This window comes from Sylvia atricapilla, chromosome 1, assembly GCF_009819655.1.
Source record: "Sylvia atricapilla isolate bSylAtr1 chromosome 1, bSylAtr1.pri, whole genome shotgun sequence".
NCBI lineage: Eukaryota > Metazoa > Chordata > Aves > Passeriformes > Sylviidae > Sylvia > Sylvia atricapilla.
Genome location: NC_089140.1, coordinates 40,540,981 through 40,561,219, shown reverse-complemented (window position 1 = coordinate 40,561,219; position 20,239 = coordinate 40,540,981). Strand labels below are relative to the sequence as shown.

The window sequence follows — 20,239 nt, the reverse complement described above, 5'->3', positions numbered from 1 at the left end:
CCTTCACCTCTGGAAAAACAGTTTCATATGAAAGTGTAGGCTTGAAGGCTTATTGCAATTCTTTTAAGTACTTGGGAAATTAAACCAGGTAAAACAGAAGTTAAAGTAAATGAAATTTAAAGAGACACAACATTCGTTGAAATAGTAAGACCTTGAACTTTCAGACCTGCAAGATATGTTTCATTTTAGTAGTTCGTAAGTAAATTTTCCTGTAAGTTTTCCCTCTCTTTGCCAAAATCAGAATAAGAATTTTTTTTTTCAGCATGTAAGTGAAATTAAGTGGTTTAATCCAACACTTGCAGAAAACAAAGATCAGGGTTTTTTTTTTGTTCCACTGCCTTCAGTTGGTACAACCTCAAATCCTACAGACAGAGCTTATAATAAGTTTATCACACTCGTTACCCAGGACAGAATAAAATGCCATTTACTAATGTGACACTCCCCACAACAGCCTGACATTGTAGAGAGTTCTTCCTCAGCTCAGTAAGACACTCGGCTATTAGCTGCAGTTTCTATTCTAAACTCTGTTTATTCTTAATTAGTGCTATGTATTATATTCATATTAAATCCGTATATTTAAATATTGAAGCTATTTAAGACTATTTAAAAATTGATTACATTATTGTATATCATATTAAAATTATGACATTTATGTTTTTACTTTGATAGAAAGCTATGTTTTTCCCTCACAGTTCTGCCATGAAAAATAACCAGTGTTAATAATTAATTAGCAAAATATTCTACAGTTGCTAAATTAAGTATGGAAAACGAAATTCATGCACAAATTAATAACTATGATTTCATGCAGTATAGTTCAGTTCTTTTTCTGGGCCATCATTAAATCTTCAATTACTAATTATTCCACATTTTCAAGACTTCAGATGTCTTAAAAATAAAATGCAACTTTTGTTTGCAGACACTTAGCAGTGCCTCTAAATTTTCTGTATTATAGGAGGCACTCTTGGGAAGACAATTTAGGGATCTGAAACTCTTCACAGAATGAAATGTGGTTTACTGTAGCTTGTCACAAATGATAATGCCAGGCATACCCTAAATTTTTGAAGGGCGGTGGATTTATAAAAAGTCCAAATCTTTTCTACAATGTTTTTCAATAAAGACATTGCTCACTGGCATTGGAAATAAAAAAAAAAAATTAAGTAGTTTTTCAAACTTGAAGAATTTCCTCTATCCAACAATTCAATTATTTTAGATATTGTAGAAATATCCCCCTTCCTCCCCAACATATCATTCCAAAGTGTGGAATTTATTTGCTTTGTATGTTCTAGCATGCTGTGCTGTCTTGAATCCGATTTCTAATTCACAGTCTTGCTTACTTAAGGAAGATTCATTGTTAAATTACAGTTGGTATGAACCAGCATGCCAGCATACCATGATATTAATCTCTGAAGTGTTCAATCATTTAACAATAGCCTCATTATTCAAGGGAACGCTGAGCATTCAGTTTGTGAAGATTTTCTGACATTTCACTAAAACAATTTACTCTTAAAAGAATTCAATGACTGCAACATATTGTAATATATATATATATACATATGCCTCAATCAGATGGTTCCTCTCTAATAATAGACAAGAAAAAGAAGAGGAATTGAAAAGAAAAGGAATTACAGATAAAAGCAAGAACTCCAGCTACCACCAGGGACCGTGAACTCAAACTGATAATTTAAAGCTAAAGCATTTTATAGGGTTCACACAGAGGCCACTTGAGTCAAATGTGTGAGTGAGACTTCTTGAGTTTACGCAGCTCCCATTTCATTATTTATAAGTTAGAAAAATCCAGGGTTGGGTTGTCTTTAGAAAAAAAATACAGTTTTGAGAGGAATTGTTTCTTCAGTATTTTACATTGCAAAATACATCATTCAGGAACTACATCACAGAAAATATTCTTTTTCTTCAATATATTTATTTTAATCCTTTTATTTCCAGGGCTGGAATGTCACAGTTGTATTCATTTTCCAAAGGCTGAACTTTGAAAAAAGTGGCACAGAAATGCATGGTTTTTTCTGCCTAAAATTTTCAAGAAAAAACAAGAGCTTAGATTTGGATTTCTACAATTATGCGGGCAAAAGTTCACACTGCTTTCCCAGAATTGGGACAGAATACCTCCGGGTTTCTGTTCCTTTGAATTTTAATTCCATCTAGTATATTTATAAAAGCAAAGATTTTTCAGTCCATTTATTTGTACAACTCTAACATATCGACAGGCTCAGGAGAGTGTGTGAAAACAGATTCGATAAGCTATTTGTTCGTGATACTTTTAAATACTCATGCACACGTACAATTCCAGGCATGTTGAACTTAAACAGGATGAACAACATTTCTCAGGGTTAAATTATGTTTGTAGGCTCATAAATTAACGTGCCTGTTTGGTGTGGAAAGTCCTCCCTACAGCCTCGACACAGCAAAGAGATGTACACAGGACATACAAGTGCATGTTCCCAGTCAGCCAGGGCTTTGCTTTTTTCACTGCAAGGCCTATAACCACCACAGTAGTTAGTCTGAAGGAGACAAATCTGCTCTGGCTGGTAACTCACCACAACTGCCAGGTATTCACCAAAACCTTCTCTTGAGTGATAGCTATGTCAACAACTAAATTCAAACTTGCAAAGCTGCCCCACGTGCAATATAGATACACAACTTCTGAATCATGTAATAACATTCCTTACGTTTTCAAATCCACTAAAAACTTGCAAGTGAATGCAGCATTAAGTTACGAGTCACCTGATACAAAAACACATTTACAGGTTTAAAAAGATATTTAGTTTAGAGTCTTTGTCTATTGTATAAATAATTCTTCATTCTTTATTATCCAAAGACAGATGGACATATTGGAATGTATTAGGCTCACTATGTCAGGTGGATAAATATCTTTGGAGAGGGAAAGCTTATTAAAAACTTCACTTTGGATCAGACTCTTGCTTTCCAGAAATGCAGTAGGTATCCTTCTGCTGGCCCTAAGGGCTGCCCTGATTTACACTGATGCAGCAATTGCCCTATGTTTTAAGTGCTGAAGTTCTACTTTAAGAAAACGTCAAGGGGCAGGTTGTGCAGCATAACTGGCATATCCTGGACCACTCTGCTCATCAGCCAAAACTTCTGAGCTTAAGAAGAACAAGACTTTAGTTCACCAAAATCTCAGGCTTTGTGCCAGCTGCTCCCACCGGACACCTTCTAGAGTCTTCTAGAGAAGAAAAGCCAACACTGGCAATTGCTGTGCTCTGCTGTGGTTCAGTTTGTGCCCAAAAGCAGCCAGCAAGGACCAGGAAGGGATGAGATAAGCCATGGGATTCACTAAAGAAATAAACTCTTTATATCCATAGTGTCTTCTGTCCTTAAAAGGACACTTAGTTGGTCCTGCTAGGCAGAACCCTAGATGGAAACCAATAAAGGGATGCATTGTAGCCCATCCTTTCTGAAATATCCATGGGCAGATCTACAGAAAGGCACAAGAATTTAAATATTTTATGTTTCTGCTGAAAATTTTTATCCGAGGAATAAAAGACTCACTGAAAAAAACACAGTGAGCCCATTTTGAAATCTGACCAGTAATGCTGAATTTGGAAGCAATTTAGCTTCGGTTGCTTGGGAGCCCTCAAGAAAAGACTTTTGTATATTACTGGCTTCAGGCATCTTCAAATAAACTAATTAAATAGGATACAATCCCCAAACCATATAAAGATACACATGGAAAATCTGAGATCTCATTCTGAGTATTGGGCATACTTTGAGAGAGAGAGAACTGTGATTCACTGGGATAAATCCACATCTTCCTGAAACTGGTCAAGGAGCACAGCACTGTCACTTGCTCTCTAATGCACAAGAAAAGGTCATGAAGTTCATTTTGATATTAAAAGATTACAAATAAATATGAGATGTCCTTTTCTTTTGCTCATATATTTTAAGCCTTTGTGACAGACTCAGGCTGTATTTTCATGCTTCTCTTAAGAACCATGAGGGAAAGAAACCTACATTTTTATAAGAATTGAAAGCTGAGTTCTCTACCTTATCACATGCCTAAGGAACTAAGGGTTTAAGAAACAAATACTGTGAACCTAGCAATAAAATTTTGAGGCATAGCAACACCAAGGGCTACATCTTCATCAAATATTAGTGAACAACCTCAGCTAGGGTAAGAACGCTGCTTGACAGTTGCATGGTTTGGGTCCCAGAAAACAATCCCAAGGAAAAAAAAAATATAGCAAGGAACAAATCCAGCCTGTGATCTATTTCCTACTTTATAAAAAGAACTGGATTTAAAGATAGATCAAAACCCCAGTGCTGACACCCCTGACCTACTGCTATCACACACATAAATAACAAATATATCTTATATAGATAAATTGTATTCCAGCGTATCCATTCTACCAAATATAATCTCCCAGACGTGCTGGGTTTAAAAATTAGTAACGCAAAATTTACAACGATCACCTATACCAGTAAGCTGCCTGCTTTTTGAACATCCCATCAGAAGTGAAAGCACAAAATCTATGTAAAAAGTCACAGTCATTCTTCATGGACTCAAACACATTCTACAAGAAACAGGCAAATATTCTGGAATGTATTTACAACTGTGAATGACTGAATTCATAGCCTGCACAGTCTTGAATGCACCCAATGGCCAGCTTTACCAACCTAGCACTTGCAGTATCAGATCATATATTTATGCATTCCTGAAACTTCTTATTCATCAGCAGCATTTGCACTCTTTCCTCCCACTTACTCAGACTTTGGGAGTTTCTGACCCTTTCCCTTTCTGCTGTTTAAGAAAGGAAGTTCTCAAAAGACCAACATCTTGAATAAGAAGCCAAGGCAAAAGAAAAGGTCTGCTCCAGCTACTCATTTCCCATATGCCTTTGCCCTTTGCTTTACTTGGGCTTGCTCCAGAGACCACAGAGATCAAGAGAAAAACCTGTGGATTTGCCCTGTTTTGCAATTTCTGAGAGCCATTTAATGTTACTCTACATGCAACATTCCATTTTGCAAGACAATTTCCTATGTTCAAACTTCAGTTTCTTTTTTGATTCCCACATTCTCAGAACAACAGTTTCTTTGTTCAAGCTTCCATGTTTATGGTATGTTATCTTATCTCTGGTTTAGGCTTTAATACTGAGCAGAGTCAGAAAAGAATCATCCTCTTGTTTGAGATGCAAAGGTTTATGTCTGCTTACATTTTTAATATACACAAACATACTTTAAAAAGTCTAAGAAAATATACTCTTATTAATGCTGTTATCTGCATTGATGATATTTAACACCAGTTGCATCTTAGTTCCCTAATCTCCCCTGCGAAATAGCTTTTTTTTTTCTCTAGGATGCTGTCAATTTACTCTCATATCAGAGCTTGGAAAAAACTTTCCCCATCCAGCTCAGAAAAGGGAACAGCAAGGTTGGATTAGAAGGAAATTTGCAGAAGTGAGAGTGAAGCAAACTACTACAGTGGAGAGGGGGGAGAATTTTCTTAGCCTCAGGGCCGCCCAAAGTTGAGAGAGACACTCAATGACACAGTGAAACTGATTCAGAGAAGAAACACAAAAGCATAAGAGTGGAGAATGGCAAGAAAATTCAGGCCTTGGTCTGAATTCCAAACTGCAGCTGCGTGTGGTGAGGAACACAAGAACCCATCCACACCACAGTCATGCCAGTTTTGCAGGAGAACATGGAGCTACCTCAGCTGGCTTTGAACTGGTCCCAGGTTTCACTGCATGGCTCTAAAACCCAGAAGCATCTTCAATAGAGGCTCCTTCAGGAATTGCACACTGACTGTGAAAGACACACTACTGACTCAATTCTGCATGTTTGTTCTCCATCTAAAAGAAAAATGCACTTTAAAAAAAGAATCATCATTTGTTTAAACTCCAGGCAGGTTTCTCCCCAACCTCCCCATGTCCCTCATCTCTGACCTTCTCCCAAAGGCTGATTTCTCCCCCACCTCTCAGATTAGTATGTTTAAGACCTGCTCAATTTTGACAGGAAAAAAAAAAAGCCACCTTGAACAGAAAGCCTTTTGAGTCTTCCCTTACTGTTGAAGCCTTTGTATTTTTTAATCCCTGCTCTGCCAATTTTGTCTCCCTTTCCCCTCCTCCCCTTCAGTGGAAATTTTCTACTCTTTACAAGCCTGGCTCTCTGCAGAAAATTGATTTCCCCTAGGATACAGCCATCCTACTGTTCTATGCATGGTCATTAATGACCATCCTCTTCACCACAGAGACAGACAGACACGGTGGCACTCCTCCCCAGCTCCTTAGCACAGAAAGCAAATGGGAAAAAACTGTAATAGCCTCAGAGCTCAACCATACCAAGAGTTCATCGTCCCCCAGAAAACACCATACAAAATCCCCAAATGAGCTATTACAAGAATAAAATGATTCTTGCTGCTTTCTGTCACTCTTTACTCCACTGCATTAGATCGAATTCTTTTTTAATCTCTCCCAGGTAAGAACCATTATGTAGTTTCCTCTCTCCCAGAGGAGGTAGCTCCCTTTTTCCCCCACGCTGGAACAAATCCTATTCAGATGTAACTTGGACTTGTACAGGTTTTACTTGGGGACTGACATCCAACGGCAGAATGCATTTCAGCATAGATTGCACAACCTGCCTGAAGATGTGAGAAAATACCTGGGTGCTGCACTTCTGGCCATTTTAGCTGTTTTGCAAGTAGTGTGCCTGCTGCCTTCACCATTCCTGGGAGATCTGCCATCTCACATCTAACTGCAGTGATGTCCCATCCTTGGAGTGACAGACAATTCTCCCCTTAACTCTTGGTGTCTCTGATGCCAATGGGTAAAACAAAGTTACTGTACTCACAAAACTGTTTAAGCCTTTTCTATAAACATCATGTGGATAGACTCTAAACTGACTCCTTATCTCCTCCTCGACCCATGGGGTTCTTGCAAGAACGTTCCTCTGTCCCTGCTGCTACAGAGAGGTACAATGGAGTACTCAAAGTCACAAGCTACATTACTGGTTTCAGCAGAACCAAAAATAAGGAAAAATATTCATAAAAGCCAAAATATTAATATAGAGCTGGCTTTTGTGAGTTCTGTTTAGTATTCAGCTTGGTTCCAGTGAATTTACATTAAATAGAGAGGAGCAGTGCCCTTAAATCAAAAGATAAATTTTAAACAAAAGAAAACCTTTTTAGTGACTGTGATCAGAAAAAAACCCAACTCTAAAAATTAGTTCTGAAACTGGAAGAGGGTCTTAGCTACTGAACTGCAGCTTGATCTGAAAAATGTCAACACAGTGAATGCCTGATGCAGCACTTCAGAAAAGCTGGGGTGGGAAACTGCCCAAACCAAGATGTTAATATTTAAATCTCACACTGTCCAGCTATGCTTTGTATATTGTGCCATGATTTCTTTACATAACTCTCAATAATGCTGACTGATATTAACTAAGGAAATCCTCTGCATACAAACAGGACAGCCACCCCACTGTAGGTCCCATAAAATTACATGCTCTGTGGAAATTTTCAAATACCTCGACACCATATGGACAAGTAAAGGATAAAGTTTCAAGCCTGAACTCCATAGTTTCCTGTCTTTTGCTGGTCTACACAGCCCTTTAATGTTACATCAGTGTCATGTCTGTGGGTGTGATTGAATTACCCGCCACTCCTGATGCCAGCATTAGTGGATTTCCGTGTAACAGGAGAGCACGCTGTACTGCTCGTACTGTTACTAAATACCATTAAGCAGAGCAGCTGAAGCCCTCCTGATAGCAGGACTGGAGGGCTACCTCATTTGGACGGGATAAGCACTTTACTGCTGGCACACAGCCTGAATCCCAAGAGCCCTCAGCACATCCAATTTTCCTCGACGTCCCCACCAGGCAGCCTGCTGCAGCATATCCCTCAGCCAAAAAAGGTCCTCAGGCCTGTAAGTCTGCTGAGATGGAGAGAGCTCTCTCACAGGCTCAGCATCCCGAGTCCTACACGGCGCTGCCGTGACTTGGCAGCTTGAAAAGATAGAGATGTATTTACTTGGTGACCTTTCGGCTCCAGGTGCAACAGAGGGCTGCTAAACTGTCCACTGAGAGCACGCCTCACACACTGGTGACAGCTACTAACGAGGGGCACAGTGCTTTAAAAATCCCTTTCTGAAGTCTTTGTGGAGAGATTACAACACCACATGTACGTGGATTGTAAAATCTCCATGGCAGCCTCCAAAGGGAGATTAACACGAGTTTCTCATCAATACCCTTGCACTGCTAACTAGCAACTACTAAGGAAATTACTGGTCTGACTACTCTGCAGACACATCCCTCTTTAGAGGAGGATTGCATTAGAGAAGAAAGAGGGACATGAGGAGCCATGGGAAAAAGAATGAGGGAGAATGAGGAGTTCACATCTGTTCCACATAGTTGGCTCACTACACACTGACAGACAACATCCAGGCAGTTGCAATGAGCTGTAGTTACACTTCCTGACTCTCTAATCCACATCTTCCTCACCACAAAACACCTGTATGCTGCCTATAGAGCTTTACTTGACCATTCAGCTACTAGCACTGAACTACCAGCCGCCTCATGTCCTCAGTGGACCATGGGAATAGCGTGGCAGGGACACAAGAGGGATAACAAATGTGGTCTTATGATTGAGAGAAATTCTTGCTTATCTAAGTTCAGTAAGAACCAACAGACAAACACAGGAATCTATTAAGAACTAATACTTGTAAATCCCACGTAAAAAAAGACAGTTTTTTCTTACTACTCCATGAAAATAGAGATGGAACAACTACAATTCCTGAAAGTGCTGATAGTATTTAACAGCTGTTTCATCACAACCTGCCTCCCACGTCTATAAGACATGCTAACAGTTATGTCTGTAGTCCAATTCTTATGTTAGGCAATGACGAAAATCATGGCATGAGTATAGCACCCTGCTTTCATTTAAGCCCACCAAAGACTTGGTCATTTTCCATTTTTTCCACCATAGGCATCATTTTTTCCTTTCCATCTAAAAGCACTTGCCTTGACTTCATTTTATTCTGAGTCAAGAGATTGTCCTATGTACATCCTTCAGGTTCTTGAACTGGCTGTATGTTCATATATGTGATAGGAATTAATTTGTTATAAAGCACTTCATTTATTCCTGAGGCACTTAATAAATTTTCTATTGAAATATTTGTGCTAAATTATTATAATTTAAAAAGCTTCCTAGCCATAGTCCATTTAATTGGTAATTCTAAATTTGATGTTGCTTTAAGTAAACCAGAGGAGACCTGATACATTAAAGGTGAGTACAGAAATCTTTAGGTATGGCTCAGATTCAAAATCCTTACTATTAAAAGTAAAGCTTCAAGTGTCCTGCAGTTTTCTCATTTTATGGGGTTTTGTTGCTCACAGCCGAGGATGGACAGACACATGACCTCAAATTAAAGGTAATCAAAACCCCAGAGGTTTAGAGATGAGTTTCTGCTTCTGACATAATGCTGGTTCTGTGGTCTGTGATCTCACAGAGCACATGTGGCACCTCCTGACACTCCCACTAAGACACTACAGCAGCTTTTGAGTATCATTTCTCTTGGTTAGAGAACAGATGTTCCAGTAATACATTTCATCCACTTAAGGACACATAAATACATAAACTAAGTATAATAACAAATGTCCATAAACATGAAATAATTAGTTTTAAAAACATTTAAATGATGCCTGCAGTCCTTGATGAAATTATCTGAAGGCTGGAGAAAACTGTCTTATAATTAGATACTTAAACTGCTCCGTCTATTTGGATTTTTAAAGGAAAAAATCTGCAAAGTGACTGCATAAGTGCACCTGGGAGAAGAACGGAGCAAGACAATCAGAGATCCTTAATCTCATTACACCAAGAACAAACAGCGAAAAATTAAGGCCAGAAACTTGATTTGCAAGTGGGATAGAGATTCTGACCAGAGAACGTGGTTAACAGGAACAAACTCCTAGCAACAGTGGTAGGTTTGCTGTTGTTTTCATATCTTCAGTTCCAGAGTGGGTGCTTTCCTGGAACACATTCTTTACATCAAAATAAATGTCTATGTTTAGTTCAGGAACAAAGAAGGGAAATTTAAAGATCTGAATCAACCAGAAAACTATGGTAGACCGTCCCTTGATCTCCTCTGGATCTTAAATTCTATGACTTTGTGAATAATTTTATCCCTTTTAATTATTAGTTCCTGACTATAAAGAAGCTAAAAAGTTAATGTTCTTCTTGAATCAATGAATTACAGAAAATAATTGAAGTTCCATAATTGGATTATAACCCCAGGAGAATATGGAAATGCTGAACTGGGAGGCTGAAGTTAGGAAAGCATGGCTGGTTTTTTGGGTTTTTTTTGTTTTTTTTTTATGTGATCACCAGGCAGTAATAGCCCTAAATGCTTCACTTATTACCTGTATTACACTGAAACAATAACATGCCTGTGATCCTTCAATAACTGCTATTTGAACAGACTGCTGTGCTTCCATGAAGCTTCCATGGACTTGGGTGTCTGTTGACAGAAATTCTATTTCACATTAGGTCCTATAATTCTACATTGCTATTGCCTTCACTGTTTTATTTAGGGTTTCCCCCAGAGCTGTGCCTAGATACCTTCCAAGAGAACCAGAATCTAGAGGCCTCCACACTCCCTAGAGCTCATGATGGGGACACAGAAAATACATGTCCAATACAGAGAAAACGTTTTTAGATCTCTGTCAGTTAAACATCTTTTAAAAATTAGGCTGAAAACATTCCATCATTTCTGTCTCTGTTTATAACGAGGCTAATAGGAAAACCTCAAATGCAACGACTCTAAGACATTCCTTCTCTAGCGAACATCTTTTAAAAAATTAAAGCCTTTGCAGCCTTTAACACAAATCTAGTAGCAACACTTGTCACACAAATAATTCTGGGAAGTTACTAAATACTTGGAATGAAGAACATTGCATGCTACATAGCACAGAGCTCTTGTCGATGCTTGTTTGGAATGGTATGAGAAAGTCTAGCGGCTGAACACAATGACATTTTTGTTCTCGTGCTGATAGTATTCAATAGCTTTGCCACCAAAGTTGGCCTGCCACTTCCCCTTGCATAGAAATTGCAGGCATGCACTAAGGTTTCTGCCATTAGCTGGAAGCAGTGCCCAGGTTATTCTTGGTCTGGAGAGGGGGGGTGTTAAGCATAGCTGGTATTGTTTTCTCTCAGCAAAGCTTTAGGACAATGTAGTTCTCAAACACAGCAGAACATTATCTGCGTCATACCTTCAAGGAAAAGGTTACAGAAACATTTCTGCTGCACAAATGTCAGAACGTGAACAGCATGTCTCCATCTCTTCTCAAAAGCTGGTGACTCCTAAGGAGTATAAACCACATGCCAGTCACAGAACTTCCGTCTCCACTCTCTGCACATGTAAGACAGCGACTGGCTCTGCTCTCCCACTGCTGCCATCAGCTCTCAAAGGATATGAGATCAGAAGGACACACTGAAACTGACACCATGGAATTTAGGAGAACAAACACCAAAAATGCTGACAAATCTAAAACACATGGATAAGCTTCAAAACAGAAGAAATAAAGATAACCAGAACTTGCATTCCCACTAAAAAAAAACCCACTATGACTTAAAGGACAACAGTGAAGCAACCTTTATCAAACCAACAGCATTTCAGCCAGCCCTCCCCCTGGAAAACAGAAACCAAGCATCAGAGTTTTACAAGACACATTAAGGGGCTGGAAAATTCAGACTATTGAGAGATCCATGGTTGTGAAAGGCCTTCCACAGAGAACAGCCACATGACAGAAAAAAAACATGTCTCACAGATTTATACGGTGGAGAGCCTGTCTGCCCTTTGCACAGTTTCTGGCCATGAGCATTTTCCCTCAAATGGCTCCCTCAGTAGCCTCATGAATGGATGGTGACGACATGGTTGACTGGCTGCACAAAAAACATGCTGGAGAAGTGGAGAAAGGAAGAGGACAAGGAAAGACTGGAATCATACATCTCAGAACAGGTTAGAAGAAGCACATTAACTATGTTGCCCTCTTATCTCAACACCCTTCCTGCACAGTGAGAAGAACAAGTGACTTTTATGGTCATGTCCTTCATACTGCTACAGAAAACTCAATATTTCTGAGTTCTCATTTTAGTTGTGTTTTTTTTTTTTTTTCTTTTTCTTTCTTCTTTTATTCCACAAGGACTTTAATTAAAATTCATCAGAAGAAATATTTTCAAGCAGCAGTGTCTGAAAATGCTGCCTCCTCCCATATCTTCCATTAAATCAGGTTCATCCAACTTGAAAGGAGATGAGAAACTCTCACTGACACTCTGTCACACTTCAGTGAAAAGACAGGCACATTCAAAACAGAGGAGAGTGCAGGTGCTCATTTATTACTTTACACAGATTATTTTTCTGCCTTTCTTCCTGACAATGGGAACGTTCACATCCCAGATGGAGGTCTCTGTAGTGCTGTGGGCATTTGCTGAACTAAAGTTTTGTTTTCCCTGATGGAAGAGACAAGGTAAGAAGAGGATTAGTTCATTGCCTACTGAGGCAGCTTTAATGTTTGTTTCTAACAATGGAAGACATTTGGGGACTATTTCCATGGGAATGAATGCACAAATAATTTTTCACCTATTTTAGGTAAGGGAGAAAAAAGCCTGTACACATCCATGTCCATATTTACACACTGCAAAAGTACAACCGACTGCAAAACTGCAAAGCAACTGATTCCAGAAACAAAGATGTTGTTCAAAGGAAATACAAGGTCACTGCATTGCATCATTGCAGACCTAGAGAGTAACCCCACAATGTTTCCCACAGCATTGATAAGCACCGTCACTATAAAGAAGTCCTCAATGCAAAAAATTAACAAATCATGTCCACAGCATCAGGTTTCTCTGCTTTTATGCCTATTTTATGCATCCTTAGCATTCGCCACTTGGCTGCTGATCAAAAGCATTTTGACTTAAAATAAAATAACCTTTCTTCCCCATCCTGCCTATCTCAATAAACTTTTAGGAAAAGTCCATGATATAAAGAAGTTGAGAAGAATACAGATTTCTCCAATTTAAGTCATCAGAGAGCTTTTCTCTGGTCTGAAAACACAAACATTAACAAATTAGAGGAGTGTACTCATGTAGTCCCCTCCTTGCTTTCTATCAGCACATTAGTCCAGTGGGGTGCTTGGTCCAGCAATACACCCTTCTTAGGACTTGGCTTTCCTCATTTTACTTGGAATAACAAAGAAAATCCAGGGGAGGGGCGAGTTGTGTTTTTTTCTTTTTTTCCCCCTCGAGTGTAGGCATTTCTTTAGCTCCCATGAAGACTGATCTCTTCAGCAGATTTCATAGCTGTTCCCAGTTCTCATATTACCAGGATACACTGAACCAAAATACCCACCAAGATTTTCAGCAGGAACTATTCCCTGTGATGCCACATGGTTCCTATATGAGCTAATCCCACTGAATGAGTGCTCTCACCTTCATGCCCTCTCAGTCTCTGCTATATCACAGAGCAATGGTGTCAGCTGATATTAATTACAGGAGAGACGGAGGTTGTGGTTCTGTTTGAATTAATATGGAAGAGAGAGTGCACATTGCTTTAACACACAGAATGTTACAGAATGCAGTAAATTCCTTTACCACTCCAAAGATTACTTCTTAAAAACTGAGGAGCAGACACAGCCTAATACTCCGTAAGTCTCAGACAGTCTGGGTTTTGTTTTCACCAAGGTCGGGATGAGAACATCAAGTTTACACTGGGTACAAATTTTATCTGACTTCATTGTGGAACAGATTTACTGCAGAGATTGTTGTGGTCTTTTTGGTCCTGAGCTCACGATGGCAATTGTATCTTGGTTAACCTTTATTTTATCTATAGTCCACAGTAATTATTTTTAATTAACTTTTTAATGTAGTACGAAACAGGAAAGGTAGGGAATTTTCTTTCCTCAGACCTTCGTTTAATCAGTTTTCATGTTATTTCATATATTATATGAAATATATTTCATATATTATTTCATGTACAATATTGTCTTGTTATTTAAACAAAATAAAATGAAAATAGTCAGAAATTTATAATTCTTCCTGCCTTAACACATGGCAGAAATTACCACAATGAACTTGCTATAAGGTTTCATCTACGGAAATATTGTATTTGTTGTGGCTATTAACAAGACAACCTATCCTGAAAGGCACCTTGAACCCCTCTGAAACCTCAATGAACTCAACCTTTTTCTCTGAGGGCAAAAGGAATGCACACAGTTCATTTCAAAAATAGTCTAGAATTTAAGTAAATGAATGTGTGACTTTTCAATTGATAACCTCAGTCACATTAGCCTTGGGACTAACCCTTTAGCAGAACCTAAACAGTGACAGCCTGAGTATTTATTCAGATGTTCCACAAGACAAAACCAAGGACATTCAAAATTAAATGACAGGCTAAAATCTCACACTTGATGAATTGCCAAGGAGTCAATCAGGATACCCTCAGACAAAAGAGAAATTAAAAAAAAAAAAACAAAAAAACAAAAAAACAAAACCCCAACCAACCCGACTAACCCAAAACAACCCCAAAACATTGAATACTCTGCTCAGAAATATCAGTCTAGAAGTTATTTAAAGAAAGCAACAGTCATGGAAATCATTATGCAGCAGGGATTTCCCATCCCCAGAAAATCTCAGAGAATTCTGTCCCATCTTCCTTAAGAGTTATCCTGAGCAGTATACAGATTTACTGTCTTTAGGTTTAGATATTTTTATTGTTGTTGTTGTTATTTGAATTATCTAAATAGGCCCTTTAATTTTACCCTGGAACACAAAGAAGTCAAGTCGACTGAATCAAGATAGACAGAGATTATATTTTGAATCCATGCCAATATCTTAACTGTGCAATGCAGAAGGCTTAGGTTTTAGCCAAATGCTGGAGTTTTAAGCAAACTATTCAAAATGATTTCCAAGGGGAGGAAGAGTTATAAAATAACTCTTTTCCCAAATTTTCTTTCTCTTCTGAAAAGCTTATTTTATCTTTTGAAACATTTTGGGCCTAAATCTTCTTCAGTGCAAAAATGTAAGAACAAACAGAAATACCAAAATCTTGAAAGCAGAGTGACTTCTCTAAATTTAATATATTTTAAAATCATAAAGCTCAGATATTTAGTCTGTGCATGAGATTTCTTTCAACTTATCTTCAACAGGATGCAGTTACAAAGAACAGGATGTGTCTAGTATAATAACAAGGTACTAATTCATCTGTGTATTTTTTTAAGATGATCTTGGAATTTTTCTGGGTGAAATATAAGACAATCATGAAAATTAAAGTGACAGATTATGAATATTTCAAAGATAATAATTTATATTTTGCTTGTACAGTGACACACCATTCAAATTTTCCCATTTTGTAATGTTAGATTTTAAGGCTAATTATCTTTTCCTTTTGATGAAAAGCATATTTTGACTGGACAGATACACATACAATGGTGTATATGACTACACCAGCAGAGAGTGTATATCTCTAAGAAAAAAATGATAACTATGTGATACTTACTATTATCTTTATGAAATATGTAAGTATTTACATTTTAGACTAATAAGTTCTGACGATCGATATAATCACAAATTATTATAAAGCCTCTTTTTTTTCAGAACCTCAGACAAGGTTAAGAGAGGTCAAAGTCCATATTTGGAAGTTCCTTTACTCAGAGTTTATGAAAATCCAGAAGGTGATGCATCCACAAAAGAACAACAGATTCTTGCTTGCTTTAACACTTTTACTCTTTTTCAATATAACTTTTGAAAGAGTTATAGTGTAGAGTCCCAAATGATACAGTGCAAACTAACAGCTCCCTGCTGCAAAAGTGAATTTGTCTGCTGGACACCTGTTAAACCAACTACTGAGGATCAGAACCACACAAAAAGAAAAATCTTCCAGTAGCTTTTTTCTTTTTTTTCATTTACTCAGCTACTGTACAGCCTATGATGACTTGTTTTCCTTTAGTTATGTGAACAGTTTGACAGATTACTGTGACAAGGTTACTCTCAAATTGATAAAAGGTTTGATAGTGTCAGAACATTTGTCAGAAATGTCTCACGTCACGTGTAATGGACTCTGCACTTCAAGCATCAATGGCACTCCAGTCTGCTGTTTTCTGTTTAGTGTGCAATGCACACCAACAAAAACACACAGCAGAAAGACAGAAAAGTAGGCAGGATTCATCAAAACAGCCCCATACTTTATCAAACAGTTCTGATTAAAGGGTTTCTCTTCCTTAACCCACCTCACAAAACACAATTAAATGAAAAACTTTACATGTGACTTGAAGGGTGGCCTCCTTACAGGACTAAACCTGAAAATGGGATGGGATATGATAACGTGCATAAACAAAAGTGTTTCCAGCATTTCCTGTACTTCTGAAAGAGAAATATTGTGGGTTTAGAACATTATTCCTCAGCCTGACAAATGTGAGACATTAGAAGTAATAGCTGTACCGCTAGCAGCCTTGTCCCATGCTAGAGCAGAGGAAATGCGTTCGGAAGGGCTCATTTTAGGCACTGGCAGCTAGCCTATGGGAACCAGTGTGCTGGACGTAAGCCAGCTTTGGTGAGTACTTCCCTTAAGTACAGCTCTCCAGAAATATTGTACAACAAAACAATAATATGGTTTATGGATTGGAATTAAGGTTTTCACTTCACATCTTGCAGCAAACGATGCTAATATTAGGCTATGCAGGAAGTCTAGGAGCCAGCACCTTCTGCTCATTTGTAAATACTTGTTCACATGAAGATTTTAATGCCTGGTGAAGCCCTAGCTACAAGAGAGCTCTACTGAGTACAACATTTCTGAGGAGAAAAATACTTCTTGTTCATATAGTAGCAGACTGTTGGGTTTGGTTTTAGTGGGGTTTTTGGGGAGAAGAGTTGGGTTTGAGAGTTTTTTTGGGAGCGGGGACAGGTGAAGAGACCTTAGGCTTTGGACCTTTATCTACCTGTACTGTGTAACCACCTGCAAAGGTAAAGAAAATATCTTGCAATACATTACTTAAAAAATACACGCTGCTGTCATGAGCGAGCGCATCTGAGATTGCTTAAAAAATCACTGACAAGGGTATGAGCAAAAGTCAGATTTAAGCATTTCTCAGATCACACTGCAGCCTGGAAAGGAGGTGAGGGGGAATGCACCACCACAGCTGCCAGTAAAAACCTTAGTATTTTCAAATGTTTAAGTTTCCCTGTGTTGTCTTTCTCTTCTGCTTTGATAAATTCTTTAAATTTTCTGAAAAAAATAAAAGTCAGAAGAACTATCTGGCTTCTCCTCACTGACATTCAGCCAAAGGATAGAAAAACCAGCAAAATGAGTGTCAGCATTTTTCTAAAAGAGCATCTGTTCACACAGGAACCCCACGACGGCAAGACAAAGCCCTCTAATCTTATATCAAGATAAAGTTTAGTGGAGCACATTAAAAATTTTGCCACAGCACTAGAAGGAAGCTCTCAGACACTAGATGCGCACTTCCCATATGCAGACGAAGGGTAGGGACACACTCTCTGAACTCCATGATTCAAGTATCACTGCTCACACCACAGCCTCACACCACGACAGCAGCACTGAAGCACCAAAGCCTCTTTAGGAATAGTTAGCTCAGTGCTGATCAGCTGAAAGCATCGATGTGAACTGGAGAGGGGTCAGACTGCAAGAAGATGTATCGCAAAACAGCTTTTTGAACGTCAGCAGACTACAGTCAATTTATACCTGCTGAGGATCTGGCCCTTGAACTGGGATTATCTGTGACTGTCACACGTGGAAAGTGTCAATGAATGTAGTTTGTACAAATGTCAGACAAGTACACTCACATTTCAGCTTGCATGAAATACGGAACATCACCGGCACACTGTTCTCCTGTGAACTGAGTCAGTTCTACCCACAGAAACTTCAATAGCAGAAAGTCACAGGGATGAGTTTCCAAGCTCACATAATTTTACTCAAATCTAGGTATCACTTCAGTAAGACTACTAGCTCCGGTTTGCCAGTCATGCCCACCTAAAGTGTACTTCAGGATTTTTGATCAAAATCAGGAAAGGCATAATGTCATAAAATTGTAAAAAACCCACTAAATGGTTACTCCTATTGCAAGGATCAAAACAACAGTCATTTGGATTAAGGTGTGTAGATCAGCCCCAGACTGTCCCTTACTTAACCAAATTTCATTTATTGATACCTATTTGAAAGGCTGATTTTTGCTGACAAAAGACAGAGATGACATTGTCTTTTGGAAGAGATGACTATGGCAAAAAGCACTGCAGTTCTGCATCATAACAAGAGTAGATTTTTATTTTTCAAATTTCTCCTTGTGCTTATTTCAATGCAAAAAAAATTTGTTATGCTTAATTCTACCATTGATAGATGGCCAGTGATCTCTGGCTGGAATCTCAAACTGGATTATTCCCCTCCCACATGTCATCAATAATAATCAAGACTTTGGAATTCCAGTCAGGTTGTCATTTCATATTGCCCACTACATTTAGTCAAGAGAAGAAGGGTAGAAGAGTGCAAGGTTTTAGGAAGTAGTTCTTTGATGATGCATGAAGAGCAAAGAGCTCCTTTATGCCACCTCTTTGGCTTCAACAGAAATAAAACACAATAAAGCCAATCTTTATCAGTACAGTCTGCAAATCGGTCTCTCAAGACAAACAGGGAGGTAGAAGGCGCCACTTTCTACAGCAACATTTTTCAGCGGCACTGTAGTTAATTAGATGTTAATTATATGGCTACAAGGCCACCTTCGGTGGGTTTCATACTTCTCAATCTTTGAGCCCAGCAACCTGTGACACAGCAATCATAAAATGTGATAAATGATTGAGGGAGGAACACCCATGTTGTGTTGTGCACTGGGTTGTGATTCACAGATCATTATAACTATAAAATCTGTCATTAGGGAGGCTTTCCTGCCATGCAAATTCTCTTTTCAACGTAAGAAATCAACCAGATTAGAGCAAACACAAGTCAGTGTGAAGGCCCTCACCTTTCTTCCCCTAAACTCATTACCTGAAGGTTTTTAGCAGGCATTAATTAGCCGTTCAGACTAAAGGAAAAACAGTCAACCTTCAAGTGCAGGAGGCTTCTGATCCCTTTTAGTGGCCACACAAGTGTAAGCAAGAAGGCCAGTGCAGAAAGACACGGAGTATTTTAAGGGCACTTACGGCTGGCACAGCTTGATAAGGTCCTGGTCGGTGGTGCCGGGTGGAAGGCCTCGAATGTACAGGTTGGTTTTACTCAACTGCTCTCCGCTGCTGTTGTTGCTGCTGTTGTTGCTGCTGTTTGTGCTGGGGCTGGGAGGAGCCATGGGGTGGGGAGCTGGTGCATAGGACTGCTGGAAACAGAGCAAAACAAAAAGGCTGTTACTGGAAAAGGCAAAATAGCACGGCAGAAGCGTGTGCTTTACCTAGGTAAATCCAGAACCATGCTATGCTTGTCCTGCCCTCCCTGACCACTTCCAACTGCCCACTCCTACGGCACCTCCACCCACTCCCAGCCAGCAATGCCTTTCGAAATGCAAAACAGGACCAACCAACATTTTGGGTTGAGCCATAGCTATGAAATGCATTATTCTACTATACTTTTTTATTTGGAATTAAAGTAGCTAGATCACAAAACAAAGCTCTGAAATGACAGATACTCAAGGAGTAACTAGCATTAAAGAAAGAAATTAAACACAATCTGCTCTAAGAGTATGTTAAAACACAAATAAGAATATCGAGCCAAAGGTACAGAAGCTGGTGCCAGAAGCCAAGTTAGTCTTTTCTGAATCTGAGGAGCACCCAGTACACACACAGTCAGGTGGCAGAGGGTTGGCTAAGTGTGAGAGAGGAAAAGAATTCCAAAGCAGCCTGAAAACACTCTGTTGTTATGGATGTCTTTCGCAATACAGAAAACGGGTTTGGAAAAGACCATCAGGCCAAGACCCTCTGCTCTCAAAATTCTACCCACTTCTGAACAGCCACAAACCACATACAGCAACTGAGAAATATTGCTTAACAAGGGAGGCATTCTCACAGGGAAAAACAGTGTTCTCCCCTAACTTACTGGTAAATAAATGCTGTGAAAAAAGACACCCACACGCTAGAAAAATTACCTAAACATCTCTGATCTGAGGCAACAACGGGGAATTTCAATTGCTGCAACCATCCCCGGCTCTCTCTGCTGGAGTATCTACTCACAGCATAGGGTGCTTGCCAGGAGAACGAAGCAGTGAAGGAGGAGGCCATCCTGTC

General features: G+C 39.0%; 1 protein-coding gene across 5 annotated transcripts in view; it reads right to left on the bottom strand.

Moving 5' to 3' along the window:
- RBMS3 (RNA binding motif single stranded interacting protein 3) overlaps window positions 1-20,239 on the bottom strand; it is a 699,644-nt gene that overhangs the window by 325,739 nt on the left and 353,666 nt on the right. For all 5 annotated transcript variants that reach the window (XM_066320213.1, XM_066320221.1, XM_066320228.1 and 2 more), the window contains one exon: window positions 19,169-19,338. In XM_066320213.1, coding sequence (XP_066176310.1) covers window positions 19,169-19,338 — 170 coding nt within the window. The remainder of the gene's footprint in view (window positions 1-19,168; window positions 19,339-20,239) is intronic.